At 37.7% G+C, this 15,254-nt stretch overlaps 1 protein-coding gene across 4 annotated transcripts in view; it reads left to right on the forward strand.

Annotated features, from left to right (window-relative positions):
- ttc3 (tetratricopeptide repeat domain 3) overlaps positions 1-15,254 on the forward strand; it is a 37,416-nt gene that overhangs the window by 10,060 nt on the left and 12,102 nt on the right. For 3 of the 4 annotated variants that reach the window (XM_044221693.1, XM_044221692.1, XM_044221696.1), the window contains 19 exons: positions 997-1,072; positions 2,909-3,092; positions 3,551-3,581; positions 3,677-3,770; positions 4,163-4,193; positions 6,292-6,352; positions 7,065-7,152; positions 7,395-7,586; positions 8,358-8,438; positions 9,400-9,509; positions 9,596-9,722; positions 10,288-10,410; positions 10,519-10,620; positions 10,724-10,816; positions 10,918-10,982; positions 12,496-12,632; positions 13,650-13,970; positions 14,309-14,584; positions 14,675-14,718. In XM_044221693.1, coding sequence (XP_044077628.1) covers positions 997-1,072; positions 2,909-3,092; positions 3,551-3,581; positions 3,677-3,770; positions 4,163-4,193; positions 6,292-6,352; positions 7,065-7,152; positions 7,395-7,586; positions 8,358-8,438; positions 9,400-9,509; positions 9,596-9,722; positions 10,288-10,410; positions 10,519-10,620; positions 10,724-10,816; positions 10,918-10,982; positions 12,496-12,632; positions 13,650-13,970; positions 14,309-14,584; positions 14,675-14,718 — 2,236 coding nt within the window. The remainder of the gene's footprint in view (positions 1-996; positions 1,073-2,908; positions 3,093-3,550; positions 3,582-3,676; positions 3,771-4,162; positions 4,194-6,291; positions 6,353-7,064; positions 7,153-7,394; positions 7,587-8,357; positions 8,439-9,399; positions 9,510-9,595; positions 9,723-10,287; positions 10,411-10,518; positions 10,621-10,723; positions 10,817-10,917; positions 10,983-12,495; positions 12,633-13,649; positions 13,971-14,308; positions 14,585-14,674; positions 14,719-15,254) is intronic. The other variant, XM_044221694.1, reaches the window with a different exon arrangement.

The raw sequence follows: 15,254 nt of genomic DNA on the forward strand, positions 1-15,254 counted from the left end.
TCTGGAGCACCTTTCATTTGTAAATAATTGAAGTACTCAGTAGAAAAGTTGTTTGACCAAATCAGATCAAAAGATGCCTACGTTGTTTCCATTGATCTGTTAATGGGGGACGGAGCTTTTGCTGTCAGGGCCCCGAGGCTCTGGAACAACTTGCCTGAAGAAATTAGGTTGTCTGAGTCCGTGTCTTCGTTTAAGTCTCTTCTCAAAACACATTTTTATCGGAAAGCATATCCTGATTTTACCTGAACTGGCTGTTTATTTTTTGTTTATTTTATTGCTTTTATATATTTTATTTCTTAATATTTCGTCATTCACTGTGGTATTTTATTTCTCTTGTTGTGAGGCACTTTGTACTTTGTTTTGATAAGTGCTCTATAAAGTTTTTTTTATTATTATTAATGGAGTGCCAGTAACCTTTCACATCTTAGAAATGAATACAAGGAAGCCAGGGCGTATATTTATCAAGCGTCTCAAGACAGGAAATCACTCCTAACTGGCCAAAAGTGGACGTTTTAAGTCACATTCTTCATGTACATCATCAGATTTATTCGCCAAGTCTGTTTCCATTGCACTTTATCGCATTTTGCTTTTATCGATAAATGAACTATTCGACCTCAGTTTTGTTTTCCATTTAAATTTTTTTGTTGTTGTTGGGTGAAATCAATTAATTCTAACGTTTTTAGGAGGTTTTTTTTTTAGTTGCTGTTGTATGTACTCAATACATTCCTTAGTTGCATGACTCAAACATGCATGAAGTCATGTCTTGTCTCGCCTGTTATGTCTCGTCTATATAATATTAAAAAAGTGTTTTTAGTCGAGGTTAACTTACATCATGATTGCTGTTAGAGTGATTGTGAGACGCTTGATGAATGTGAACCCCCTGTGTTAATGAGTCTCACACTATGCAACTCTTGATTTTAATGCTGGTGTTCATTAAAGGTACAAGGCTTAAGAAATGTTGAACATGATTATTTTTATTTATTTATTTATTTACAGAAAAGCTGTTGGTGATGGAAAACGTGCTACTCTGATAAAACCTCTCTGGGCAAAGGTACTTATCTCTCTTATCACAGTAAGTAAGTAGTATGGACATGCAACAGAGAAATGAGACTGATCCAACATTTATTACACAGAAGTGATGTCCTGAGCCAATCAGCAGTGTCAGACTGATGCTGAGGTAAATTCAGATTCAAGGACTCGCAACACTGTTACATTTTATTACATTAGAAAAAGTACGTGCCACGCCCAGATTGGCTCAGGTACAGAGGCAAACAGACCCCCCCCCAGTATCTTTGTATTTTTTGACTATATTGATTTTGTGATAGCTGTGTTAGTTTGCAATGTACAGTACTCTTTATTGTTTGAGTTAGGGTTAGTCATGTATACTGATCCTGTGGTTGTAGGCACACCCATGGGTGGGACCAAGACTATTCAGTGTCACACACCTGAGTCTGTTTGATACTTTCGTTCCTGAAGAAGAGCCAATTTGGACTTGAAACTTGCTTTTTAGCAGCATGGCTCTAATGATAGTGTGCAGACATTCATGGTGCCCAGAGGATGAATCCTCCTGACTTTGGCGATCCCCTGTTCTGCTCTAGCTCCCCCATGAGGTTCACATTAGTCCTTTTTTCTTTTTTTGGTGAAATGTCTTAAACTGTTGGATGGATGACTATAAAATTTGGTATAAACATGAATGTTCCCCTCAGAATGAATTGTAAAAACTTTAGTAATTACCTAACTTTTCATCTAGGTCAAAATTGTCATTTGTCCAATACTTTAGTTTATAACTAAATACCTGCAAAACTAAAGACATTGCTGTGCTTTGTGTTTAGCGCTAACTTGCAAATGTTAGCATGCTAACACACTAAACTAAGATGGTCAATGTGGTAAGCATTATAGCATTAACAGTGTGAGCATGTTGATGTTAGCATTTAGCTCAGAGCGCTGCCGTTCCAAGGTAGTGCCTCACAGAGCCGCTAGCATGTCTGTAGACTCTTGTATTAATGTAATAAAAATACAAATTTTAAAGGGAGCTTTCAAGTGTGTTACGAGTCCTTAGCAGCAGACATTACAAGAAGGATGGGCTGGAAGTAAGATCTATTTTGAACACTGCTTTTTGTTGAGTACAGATTCATCGCAACAAAAAAAATTCTCCTTCCAAAATAAGTTAAAGCAATTCCACATGGTGCCAGGTGGTGCATAAATGCAAAAAAAACTAAACATATTTGTGAATCAATTACTTTGATTATAAGTTAAAAAAAAGATGTCTAAACCTTGCTGCCGCAACAGATCCATGCTGCCACTCCTGCTATACAAAACACTATGCTGTGTTTTTCATGTAGGCCTCCATAGGTGTGCACTAGAGGGTGACACAGGAGTGGGTTTTCACTTGTGACCCATCTCACTCCCACAAAAAGACTCCTGGCCTGTCCCAATCCTGGAAGAATGACTCCCGATTTAAAAAACAAAGAAGCGTTTATTAATATTAGTACTGCATATTTATATATAAAACTGATTCCCTTCCCGCCCGCTCCCATTGACTTTCCTGTCCGGTCCCAGTCCCGTGATGAATAGTGAAAATGACTCATCATGCAGGAATCCCGTGACCCACAGGATTCCCGAAAAAAATTCAGCCTCTAGTGTGCACTATAGACAACTATAGATAACAGAGCATATTAGCAGATACTCAGCATTAAAGGACTTGGTTTGAACATCACTAACAGAAACTGAGGAAATGTAGTCTTTATGTAGCTGATCCATATTGAGCAGTATTTCTGAAGTTACATTATTTTTGTCACAATGAGAACTGTACTGCATGTCCTGCAGTTGACTCCCAACTGTATGTCATGTCAGCCACTGAAGCAAACAATAGTTGTGAGTTAGAAGTTACTTAATGGTTTGTTTTCAGGGTCACTACCGCTACTGTGAGGCTTTGTTCTCCATGGGAGAGATCCAAATGGCTCTTGAAGCCAACAATTCAGCCCAGACTCTGTGTAAGGACGACCAAGAGGGAATCAGAGACCTTGAACAACAACACCTGAGATTCATCCATCTTGCTGAACAATGGCGTGAAAGAATGAAAGACCCTAAAGGTATTTTTCACACCACTCATGTCGTGTTCACAACAGCACCTTAAATCACTTTTTTCTTTTTTTATCAATCTGAAAAAACAAAAGTGCCTGGATATTTTCTCATAGATTAAAAATTTGTAACTGGTAACCAACCTAATGCCTCCACACTACACATGTAGTACACTCTAAATATTACACTGTGTTTACTAGACATATTTACACTGGTTTCAGTATGCAGCCTCTATGTACCGCATTATATCTTCTCATTCAGACACAGTTCAAAAATCAGGTGAAAATGGCAGGTGGAAAAGTCTAGAAAAGGAGGAAAATAACTTTTATAACAACTTTTGCAGTTTGTTTTTCCATTTTAAATTGAATTAAAAGGTGTATGTCTTTTTAAGAGCTAATTAGGACCTGATTATTGCTTGTCATGGAGGAAAAAAATAACTAAAACTTGTGTTTATGTGCTTTGCTTTCAGTGGGTCGGCCTAAGAAAACTACCAGTAAAAGGTATGTGTGCTACTTTTTTGTAAACACATTGTACAAACAGGATTAATAAATGGCAATAAACTTATGGAGGATCTGTTTTTATTGATTTTCTACAGACCGGACAGCACTAACAGAGCAGATGCAGTGGAGTCACAACCACAGTCTGAAAAAACTAGTCATAAGATAAGAAGCATACCTCCACAGAGTAAGGTTAGTAACTCTTTGTTCGTGTTACATTCATCAGATACCAGCAATATTAGACACAAAACACTGAAAGCCATGTTTCAGACAAAAATGCCAAACATTAACATAGTTCCATAGTTAACATATCTTTGGGTAATGGGCTGTTATTCAAAAAAAAAAAGCAATTTGATGATGTCACCTTGGACCTTTCGAAAATTGTGATGGCCCCCTTTTCACAATTAAAAGAGAAAAAGGCTAATAAATTATCATTATTTTAGTACTTGGGATAATCACCAATAATTAAATGTTAAAGAAAAAGGGTTAGATAATTGGATATTAAAATGAAAAAGTGACATTGTGAAATGGCAGTTTGATCTGATGTTGGATGTGGTGTTAATAATTAACTTGTGTGTCGACAGGTGTCAGAGGTTAAAGTCAACAAGCAACCAGGTAAGTTTAAAAAAAAAAAAAAAATTTCTTTCAGCACATGCTGACACACCCGACACTTTTCAGTTTGACCCGGGTTCAGATCCTAGTAGCCGTATCTCTGGGTTGTGGTACAAGCTGCCCTTTGAGGCCTAGTCATACTCTCAACATAAACTGCTGGCCGCTCTGTACACAGTATGTTGGTCATATCGTTGAATACACATAGATTGATTTTAAAGGCGTTTTCTTGTAAACAAACAATGTATGTTTACATTCAGTGTTACTCACCAAAAGGCAGTGTCATCACAGCTTGATTTGTCAATATGCCGTCATGATCTCATGTTCAGGTTGTAGCTACAGGTTGTCCTGGTCAAAATTGTGTTTGTTTGTTCGATACAAAGTCCCATCCTTTGTTGTTTTTTTTCCTTAAGAGTAAAGCTGCACAGTGCACACTTAAATTGAAGTAGGGCTACATTACTATTAGTTAAACAGTTTAAGTGGTTGACAACTGAATAGCTCTACATTAGGAAAGTGTAGCCTGCTTCACAGCTTTCTGTTAATGGTTTCCTTTAATATTTGTAGAGCTGAAACAATAAAGCCATTAATTGATCGACTGAAATGCCAAACATTCACTGGTTTCAAACTTCTCTATTGTGAGGGTTTTCTGCTATTCTCTGTTTTATATCTCTGCAAATTGATTCTTTGGGTTATTGTTAGGTTAAGTATCGGTCAATCCACGTTGAAGTTGTATGTGTTTTTATAGTTTAGAGTTTGTTTATCTATAATACATCAATTGAACAGGAGTGTTTGGAACTTTATGGGGCTCCAGGGTCAGGAATGACATGTTATGAGGTAACTTGAAGGACAGGGCCCCAATGCAGAAGAGCTTCCAGATGTGTCTTGGGGGGTCCAGGAAAGTAAGATAAACATGTTTTGAAGGTAACCAAGAAGGGTGGCCCCAACTAAGGTTAAAGGTCAATTTCTAGAATGGTGTGTGTGTGTGTATATACGTTAAGCTTTTCTTGGTTCTTGGAGTATTCTTGTAATGCTCCTCAGCTGATATTAAACCCAGCCTGATTTGAAGATCAACTTGTGGTCCTGTGTTTGTGTCCTGTCTTGTCATCTCTCAGCAAAGAATCTTACCCATCAGTTGTGGACTGTTGGTCTGACAAAACGAGACATTTGTAAATGCCGCTTTTGGAAATTGTGATGGGCATTTTTCACTAGAGCAAACAATTCATCTAGAAAATAATCGGCAGACTAATCCATAATGAAAAATAATCATTAGTTGCAGCCGTAGATGTTTTGTACTGTCTGTTTTTTTTTTTTTTTTTTTTTTTTACATCCGTGGACTGAAAAAAATGCTTAAATTGACCCTGTCCTTGTGAAAAGGAGTATTAATGACAGATAGGTGGTTTTGTATGGAGACATAAGATAACCATATTTAATATCTTTTTCTAAGTTTGTGTAACTTTGGTACCATGTCTGTATTTCTCACCTATGTAAGTATGGATGGATGGATAGTACGTTCCCCCCCGGTTAACTGGAGGAAAAAGCCAGAAGAAGAATCACTTAAACTCGGTATCACTTAGACTTTACACTATGTTTTACACAAAGAATGTAGTGGCCCCTTGTCACGTGGAGTTACTTGACTCCATACCATACAAGGCTGGGTCTGCACTGTCTCGCTGCAGACTCTGGGTTTTACTTTCGTTCTGCTCTCTGTGTGTGTGAAGAGAACTTTAATCCCAAATGATTTACAGCCAAAGTAAATAAATGGAAATGTCTGTAATAAAGGGAATTTAAATAAGCAGTCGTCTTTCAGAGCTTTATTACAGTTTGTCGTATGCATTCGGGGCTCAAGCCCCAGAGTCTGCACTGTCTCGCTGCAGACTCTGGGTTTTACTTTCGTTCTGCTCTCTGGGTTGGACCACACGTGTGAATAAACCAGCCTTAACTAAGAATCGGCTTGTGGCCTGATTGATTTCAACTTCATCGGATCCCAGTTAAAAGAATCTCCCTCTCAGTGGTTATTCAGGATTTTCAGGATTGTAGTAATTCAGCCAACAAATTCTTATGTTTGTGACATTTAAAAACTTCATGGCTAATTTTCTCTTTCCAGCGAAAAATGAAAAGACTGCACAGGCAGATGGCAGTACTAAAGACTCTAAACCATCAAAAAGGTTAGTGGAAGTACTGGTACTAATATCAATGCTTATATAAATTATGTCACTGCTTAAAGATCTGCGCTTTGATTCCACTATGACCGCTATAACCCAAACTTTCTGCCCCAGCTCACTGCTGTTTTTAAAATAAATAAATAAATAAAAATAAATAAATAAAAATGCAGCTGTACATGAAAAGTGCACAGATGTTGAGGAAAAGAAAGCTGGAGCTATTGATGATCATGTACTTGGTGTATTTTATTTTTTGAGACAAACTCATGTGAGAATGTAGTAATTTCCATTCCAAGATTATAAAAAAAGGCAAGTGTAATCACTGCAGCATTTGTCTCTACAGTTAGTATCTAATTTTCTGCTCTTGTTTCACTTCATGTGAGTTTGTTGACATTTTTCTGCCTGTATTATCTTGGTAGTTAACTTCGTGATCTCATGTAAAGGTACAACAAGCTTCAGTGGACAATATTATCAAACACAGAATAATAACAGCCTGACAACAGTAACTTCAGTGTAGAACTACAGTCATACAGTGAGGTAGTTAGCAGGTGTGTGATTACAAGGGAGGAAATGGGATTCAAACAAGTGTTTTTCTTTTCCGTTGCTTTAAACCACATAAATGAATTGTTTTTTTAATTGTTTAGTGGAGTGCCAAATGCTAACAACAGAACATGATTTGGCAGTATTTCGCACTGTAAAGCTTATTCTGTGCTTCCAGTGAGTTTTCTTCAAAGAACGGGAAAGGAGAGTCCAGCACCACCACAAAGAAGAAATCTAAGAACAGAAATTGTCAGTCTGAAGATGAGGTAAGGCTGTTTTTTTTTTTTTAATTAATTATTCTTCTTGGGAGCTCTGCTTCTGTCCTTTGACTAACATGTTGCATCTATCTTTAGTCATGAGTGTGGTGTTAAGACTTGTAAAGCTTTTCCAGTACAGTGTAGCATGGAAACTGTGGCATGTGTATCAAAACAAACCTCTGGAAACACATGTAGCCTCAGAGATTTGGAGCTTTGACTCACCGAGGCTTATCGTTTGTCTTGCATTACAGAAAGATCACTCTCATCTCTTGCACACTAGTTCTGCTCAGAACCAGAAAGTGGATAATGGTAAAGCAGGTGTGTGTAGAGAGTTGAGATCTATGGTGCAGGATGCCCATACTGCTCTGGCCGACCTCCGCAGCCGCAATGCAGAGCAGGCCTTCAGTCAGGCACTGGCTTTACTGGAAACCAACACACCGAAGGTAATCATATCACTGATATGCAAACCACTGCCAAAGCTCTAGCACTTTTACACTCTTGCACAATTCTCAACATTTTGAGAGCAGATTTTTTTATGTATTTGAGTGATTGTTGTAGTAATGTGGATCTGTTTGGCAAAATATAAACATTATGCATATAACATGACAGTAGTTTGGCCACAAATGTAAAATGAGCTTTAAGAGCAACATTAGTCTACCTTTTGGCTGTGGATTTGTGGTGCTATATATCCACGTTTGTGCACTCAGCACCACCCAGACAACAGTATTACTTTCTGGTAGGCATTGGGACTATATGAAAATCTCATGTCGCAATTATCCAGGCCAAAATAATTGCGAATCACAATATTATCCCAGTAATCATCTAAATATGCTCAAAATTCTTAAAATGGCACTAAAACATACTGGAATCACTTTACCTTACATTTCAACAGCTTTCAGTTTTATGTCACGGCTCCAAAAGAGTGGACTGTAACTTCATTTCGGGGGGTCTTTTGTCTTGTGAAGGCTTGAGCCCCGAATGCATACGACAAACTGTAATAAAGCTCTGAAAGACGACTGCTTATTTAAATTCCCTTTATTAGACATTTCCAGTTATTTACTTTGGCTGTAAATCATTTGGGATTAAAGTTCTCTTCACACACAAACACCTTCTCAGATGATCTGTGACATCAAAGCTTACGGTTTGTTACTACTGGATTTGCAGTGAGCTTTTAAAACCCATAAGAATGACTCGTTTTCTTTTTGTTTTCTCAGGAACTTGGACTTTCCACTCTGGATGTACTGTTGTTACTGTATGGCCGTGCATCAGCCCTGACAGACATCGGCCAGCCTGAGGTAACGAGGCTCGTTAGCCATGAATGGGGAAAATTCTCCTGTCCATATCTTAGCCTCTACCTGTATTAGAGGAATTTAGGAAATAAAGTTTTCACTGCTTGTACCGTTGACACATTCATGTCAGAAACGTGACTTTTACACATCAGGTTTATGGATATGGTTAGAGCCTTACATGAGTTTGTTGAACTGCGATCACTATAGCTCAAAACCTTATGGTGTGACGTTCATATTTAAACTATATTAATATACAGAGGGGTGCCAGTTGTAACCTCCATTTATACCGCATTGATGGGGAAGATTGTTGATAACAAGTTATCTTTGTAGAACTGCGTGTACTTTACTCACTGTTGTGTTTGCAGTCCATTTAAACCTTTGTAACAAATAGTTCTATAACCAAAAACATTAATTTTCATCAGGGTCTCCACATGAAATTGGTTATCGTCTGATCACAGCCATTGATTATTAAAATGTGTGTCCAACTGGTGACTATCAAACTAATCTTAGCTTGATGTCTGACCTGCAGTGCAGTGGGGAGTTTTCAGCACAGTTTGTCTCCACTTTTTCCAACTTGTTTCTTTGTTCCTGACGTGGCGACATGCTGCTTTGATTAATTACTGTGAGGCGAACGTATGATATGATTTATCAATCACCTGCTGAGCTGAATCAGACAGATCCTGGCGCATCTTAACTCGTTATCAATGTAGTTACTAGATAACAGTTTAAACGATCCCCTCACTCATTAAATACATGAGCATTTCTGTGTGATTTAGCTCCAAGGGTTGTTTTCCCTGAAGCTTAAAAAGCCATATATTATATTTAATTTAAAAAATTAATAATAATTTTCTTCTGACGTCAGCGGTGGCTTTCATGTCTATAAAGTTATGTTTATTCCTTTTGAAGAATTGTATGTGAATTTCCTGCGTTACAGTCAGTGCATGTGTGGTTGCTTTGTTAAACACAGGAACTTGGAGAAGCACAAAAACTTCTTGCGAAGATCAAAACATTTGAGGAGAGAACGTTTCAGTGTCTGGTTTTCTATGCCATCGGGAGGGTATATGTCAGAGAGAACAGGTACTTCTACTCTTACAGTTTTGTCGTTGACTCACGCTTTTTTGCTGTTTTGAACTGTACAACATATGCGTCGTCTCTTCGGACAGGTTTGCAGTTGCTCTGGAGCAGTTTTCAGATTCCCTGCAGATGGTCAAGAATCAAATAACACCGGGTAAACTCACCTGGCCTTTAACAAAAGAGATTGTCAAAGAAACAAAGCCAGACTATTTCAAGGTATGTTGTCATTGTAGGTTTGTGTTTATATCTGACAAACAATTTTAAATACATTTTTAAAAGATCTTTTTACTAGCATGTACATGTTGACTATATGCAGCACCTTTTAAACATTAATTACACCCCCCTCTGCTAATTATGCTGAATGTAATCAGGTTTGTTTTGACACAGATTAACAGAGCAGACTTATGTATAGTAAAAAGTAATATCTGCAAATTGAGCTAAATTGCAAATATAGTATTCACCCCCTTTACCATTCAAGGTTATATTAGTGTATTTGCTGGCTCTGGCTGCATTGCAGTGAATCTAATGATTACATCTACAAGAGGAACAGACTGAAAACAGGCTGCTTTTAGGTTTTGACATCAGTCTTCTGTCAAAAAATGTGTTGAATGCATTTTATATACATATTTATCCATATGAATGAAAACCAAACAATACAAAGCATAAATCAAGCACTCAGCAAGTACAATTTCATGCTACATTTCACTTAATATTTTTATGTCAGAATACACTTATTTTAATTACATGTTGGGCTCATCTTACTTGTATTTTCTGTTTTTAGGAAATCTTGGAGAGTGCTATAGAGTTGTGCAAATTCCCTCCTATTCCTGATGCCATTTGTCGACTTGAGAAATGCCACGGCCATTTGAAAGCTGAAATCTACTTCACTGACCCAGATTTTAAGGTAAATGGCAGCCGTGAAACACAGCAGTGTTTTGGAGTTCAAACATTAAAAACACTGATGAATTTTAAACGTGTATATATATATATATATATATTCCTCTTTATGCAGGGCTTCATTCAAATATGCTGCTGTCAGAGCTGCATCATTGAATACCACATCACCTGTTGGAAGAACCTCAAGACGTCATCCTTCTTTGAAAAGAATGAAAAGGTAAATTTAGATTTCAGCATTTCTCTAAGGCCACTCTCAGGCTAGCTGTTTCTTCCTGCTTCCAGTCTAAGCTGTTTGTTTATGAAATATTTTTGTGTTGCAGGATTTCCTGCAAGAGTCCTGTTTGACTCCTGACTGTGTCGGCCAAATTTGTAGTATCAAAATCTTTGGTCCAACGGGCCTGGTGAAATGTAAGGTAAGATGATTCCCTGCAGGTGAAGTAAGCTTTTTAGAGTCACTGTTCTCATGAATCACAGGATTAGTGTTTTTTGACCGGAGTCCTTTCTCTCTCTTCAGTTTGATGCTGTCATCCCCAAACCACAGACTCCAAAGAAGCCAAAAGTGAATCAGAAATGTACAAGGTGAGGCTGCATTCAAGTACAGTTCAAGCTGTGTGTAGCTGCAGCGGTTAGTGGGCCGCCACAGCAAGGCATCCTGATTGGGACTGGATTACCAATAACTTTGAATATAAATTAGTTGCCTCAAATATGCTGAAATATTGATTCTCGAGTCATTATTGCGACAACTAAAGACATCGAAGCAGTGCTGTGCTTAAGCTATACTTAATACATTTACTTATTACTTATTATACTTAATTTATTTTCTGACCTGTATTATAGTTATATTAAGTACCAAGTGGGTATAAGTATAAAATAAAATAAGTGTGAAGTACAAAGTGGGTTTACTGGTTGATGATGATAATATGGTATAAAGTAATAGTGCATGAACTGCCAAGTTAAGTGTAGCTCATTTATTATTATAACACTACAGCATCTCAAAATAATAAATTATCTGCCTTACTGGTTAGTAGATAAATTCAACTGTTAAATTCAGCTGGGAAAGACGTTTGAGTTTATCGACCACGTTTATCTGGCCTATATTGGGGGAAAAGCATTGATCAGTGTCTCTCCAGAGAGGATGTGCTGTTTTTGTTATCGCATGTCAGAATATCATTGCAATATTTACACTGTACGTAGCCAGTGAGGTTTTTATCTGTTGTCATAATCTTTCCACAATGCCATTGCCTTCCCCGAATTATTGTGGATATTAAGAAGCTCCCCTTTTGCAAGTGTTTTGCTTTATTTCATCCTTTACTGGCCGCTAGCTTGTCAGGCTAATGCAACACATTGGCTATCTCTTCCTGCTTCCAAGTGCGCTTTGCGTATCTACTTGCAACACATGACACGCATCAACACAGACGATTGGTGGAATCAGAGCGAGAGAGAGAGAATTTTTTAAAATTACTTTTGAAAATAATCCAGCCAAAGCGTCAGCCTCTTTAAAAATCTCAAAATAAAAGATCAAATCAATCCATATTCTTGAGCTACTCAGACACAAAAGTTGGTTATAACTTGCTTCAGCTGCTCTTGCTTTCCTTCACATCATCATACATGTAATACTGCACACAATCACAAATGTTTTATGTTCATGTGTGGCTGATACAAAATTAGGCAGATTGTTGACAATTTTGCAATGTTTGTAATGGTTTTTAAGCTTTAATTTACACAATTAAAAAGCCATTATGATCTGTTATTGTGTGCTCGCAGCAATATGGAATTAAGAAACTCTGTAGACACTGGTCATGGTGGAGAAAAAAACAACCTCCACCATATGTTTTTTGGGAGAAAATATAGCAATTTACATATTTTTAGGTGACAGTGTGTAATTATAATTTTAAAAATATGCTGGAATTCAGTCCAAAACCAAACAACCAATGACACTTTTAACAATTTACTGATTGTTGTGTGAAGCAGCCACATCACCGTCCTCATCATTCAGACAGTGATGTGCACATTTTGTTTAGTTAGTGAAGGCTCACTTTCTAAATAACTGTCTTTCTTTTATTTATTTATTTATTTATTTTTATATTTTCAGTCTGAAGAAGTTAAAATCAAAGGAAGAGCACAGGCTCAAGAGGAAGCAGCATAAGAAGTCATTTCAAGATAATCAAGCAATCAAAGATGAGATTATGCAGCAGAAGGAAGAGTCTGCAACCCAGAGTCAACAGAAAGGTACTGCTTCTAACGTTGTCACAATTACGCAGCATGTCTGAAATGTTTCTCTATAATTGTGGAGCTCAATCTTGTAAACATTCAGGAGAACCTAAAGTCTGTAATTTCTCATCAGTTGATTTTAATAATAATATAAAACTTTATTTATAGAGCACTTGTGAAAACAAAGTACAAAGTGCTTCACAGTGAGAGAAATAATATACCACAGTGAATTTTGAAATACATGAAGGACAAAAACAAAATAAGATCTTAAAATCAATCCTAAAACAAACAGGGAGCCAACGTAAAGCGGCTACAACAGGTGTGTTGTGATCATACCTCTTGGTTCTGGTTAAAAGCCTAGCTGCTGAGTTCTGTACAGTCTGTTGAAAGTTTTTTGATTAAGTGAACAGGCTGTTACAATAATCAAGGCGTGAGATTTTGATTTAATACATTTTGGTATTCATTAAAGATTGTGGTGATATTACTACATATTGCAGGATCCAGATATTTGGTGTCTATCCTTGTAAGGTTTTGTAAAAACTGATAAACATAACTTGGTCCTAACAACCAGTTTTACAAACGTCCACACCTGACCAGTAGTGGATTATTAAGGCCGATACTTATACTGAGCAGGACATTTTGTCAGCGCGCTCTGCTGTAAACTAAACTACATAATAGATAACACTGTTTCTAAATGACAGCATAGATATCTTTGCCATTTCTGTACTGCAATTTCTTGTTACTGGTCAGCCGACACCAAAATATCTGTAAAAGCTAAAATAATATCAAATAATATCAGCTGAACCATTTTAACTAGCAGACTTGCGAACAAGGTTTTTGAAGATTCAGATTCTTTTGTTTAGATTATTCTTAACTTACTATAGTTTACATATGCTTTACCCAACTCCTGGGCACCAGGTTTCGACGCTGGCAGCAGTAGCTTTAGCTAAGCTTATTAGAGCTGCACGTTAACTTTGTTTTCACCAAACAGGTGTTGATCAGTCACTTTCTGTCGCGTTTCCACCGTGTTGTCAGCCTGGTTGCTGTACAGGGATCGAGTTCTTCTGCAGATCAGCCAGAACATGGAGCTGCTGAGAGAGGAGAAGGGCCTCCGCGTGTCGGCCCTGACCAGCAGTCTAAAGCCCTGGCTGGAGCTGGACTTGTCTAGGGGGAACCAGCTAGCTGGGAGGATACTGAACTGGCAGCAGGAGCCGCTGCAGACTCTAGGTCAGGCCGTTGAGCTGCTACTAGAGAGGAAGAACCGGGTTTGGGCTCGTGTCCTTATCCAACTACTAAGTAGCTGTCTGGATATAAATCCTAAACTCAACAACTGGGCGTGCCAGCTCAACAATGCAGGTCAGCATTTATCATGTTACTCTTAAATATGTGTCCTCAGAGTTCAAGTGATCATTTGTACAATCTAAAGGATGTGTGACACTAAACTTTGTAGTAAGGTGTAAAGCTAAGCTCATTGCAAGTGTATATATGGAATTTACAGTCCTGAGTTAAATGGAGGAATTTCAGAGTCAAAATATATCTGAATATTACAAATGGGTCACTTTGAAGGTCACTTAAGTGTTGACTTGCAGGAAAGTAACACAAACTTGGAAAGGAGAGCTTTTACCTACAGAAAGTCATGCAGAAATTGTGGACTTGAACGTCAGTTAAGACCAACTTCTTGCTGCTTTCTTTAGGCCTGAATGCAGCCAAATCCTTCATTGAGCGCTACTCAGGACACTTGGAGCAGCTGGACTTGGCTTTTTTGCTCAACTTTGGCCCATTGCAGGATGTGATTATAGAGAAGCTTGGTACTAGGCCGGAGCTTTTTTCAAGCATTGGCTTGACTGTGACTGAATACCTAAAACAGGCCCCACCACATGACATGAGACTCTTTATCTGGACTCTGGAGGAGCATAGAGATGAGTATGTCTCCTGCCACACTATACTGGATGATTATTTTGATATGATGGGTACGTATATTTAACTTTTGAAGGCTTGTTTGTTTGTTGATGGTTTTTGCTCTTATGTCACGATTTGACTTCCAATTCTTTGTTTTTCAGATGGACATTGTTCAGTCTTAAAAAAGTCTGATGAAAATCAAAATGTAAGTCTTTAGAAACCTAATAAGTATTTTGTTTTACCAAGTTGATAATACCCTTAATTAGTTTGACATTTTGGGAAATACGCTTATTTGCTTTTTTTCCCCCGAGAGTTAGGTGAGAAGATTGTCGGGTCTGTGTAGTAAATATGAGGCTACTGCCTGCAGCCAGTTAGCGTAGCTTAGCATAAAGAATGGAAACAGCTAACTCAGAGTATCTGCAGGTCTTGAAAAGTCTTAAAAAGCACTGAATTCAGTTCCCTCAAGAAAGGCCTTAGAAGGTATTAGGAAGCCTAAATTTCATTTACACAGTTCTTGAATATTTTTTCTTGCCTGCTGTAAACGGTAACATTATTTTTGCTTTATTTATTTAGTTAGTTAGTATGTGGTTGCAGGCTGTTGGGAGACGTTACCCACCTATAAATTACAAGTGAGATTGTTGTGGAGTTTCACTACAGTAGTTAGGAAGCTCATTGTCTCATAATGTACAAGTGTCAAATTTAGCTAGAACTTAATTATTTTTCAATTGGTTTATCCATCCA

The sequence above is a fragment of the Siniperca chuatsi genome, linkage group LG14 (assembly GCF_020085105.1).
Source record: "Siniperca chuatsi isolate FFG_IHB_CAS linkage group LG14, ASM2008510v1, whole genome shotgun sequence".
Lineage (NCBI taxonomy): Eukaryota > Metazoa > Chordata > Actinopteri > Centrarchiformes > Sinipercidae > Siniperca > Siniperca chuatsi.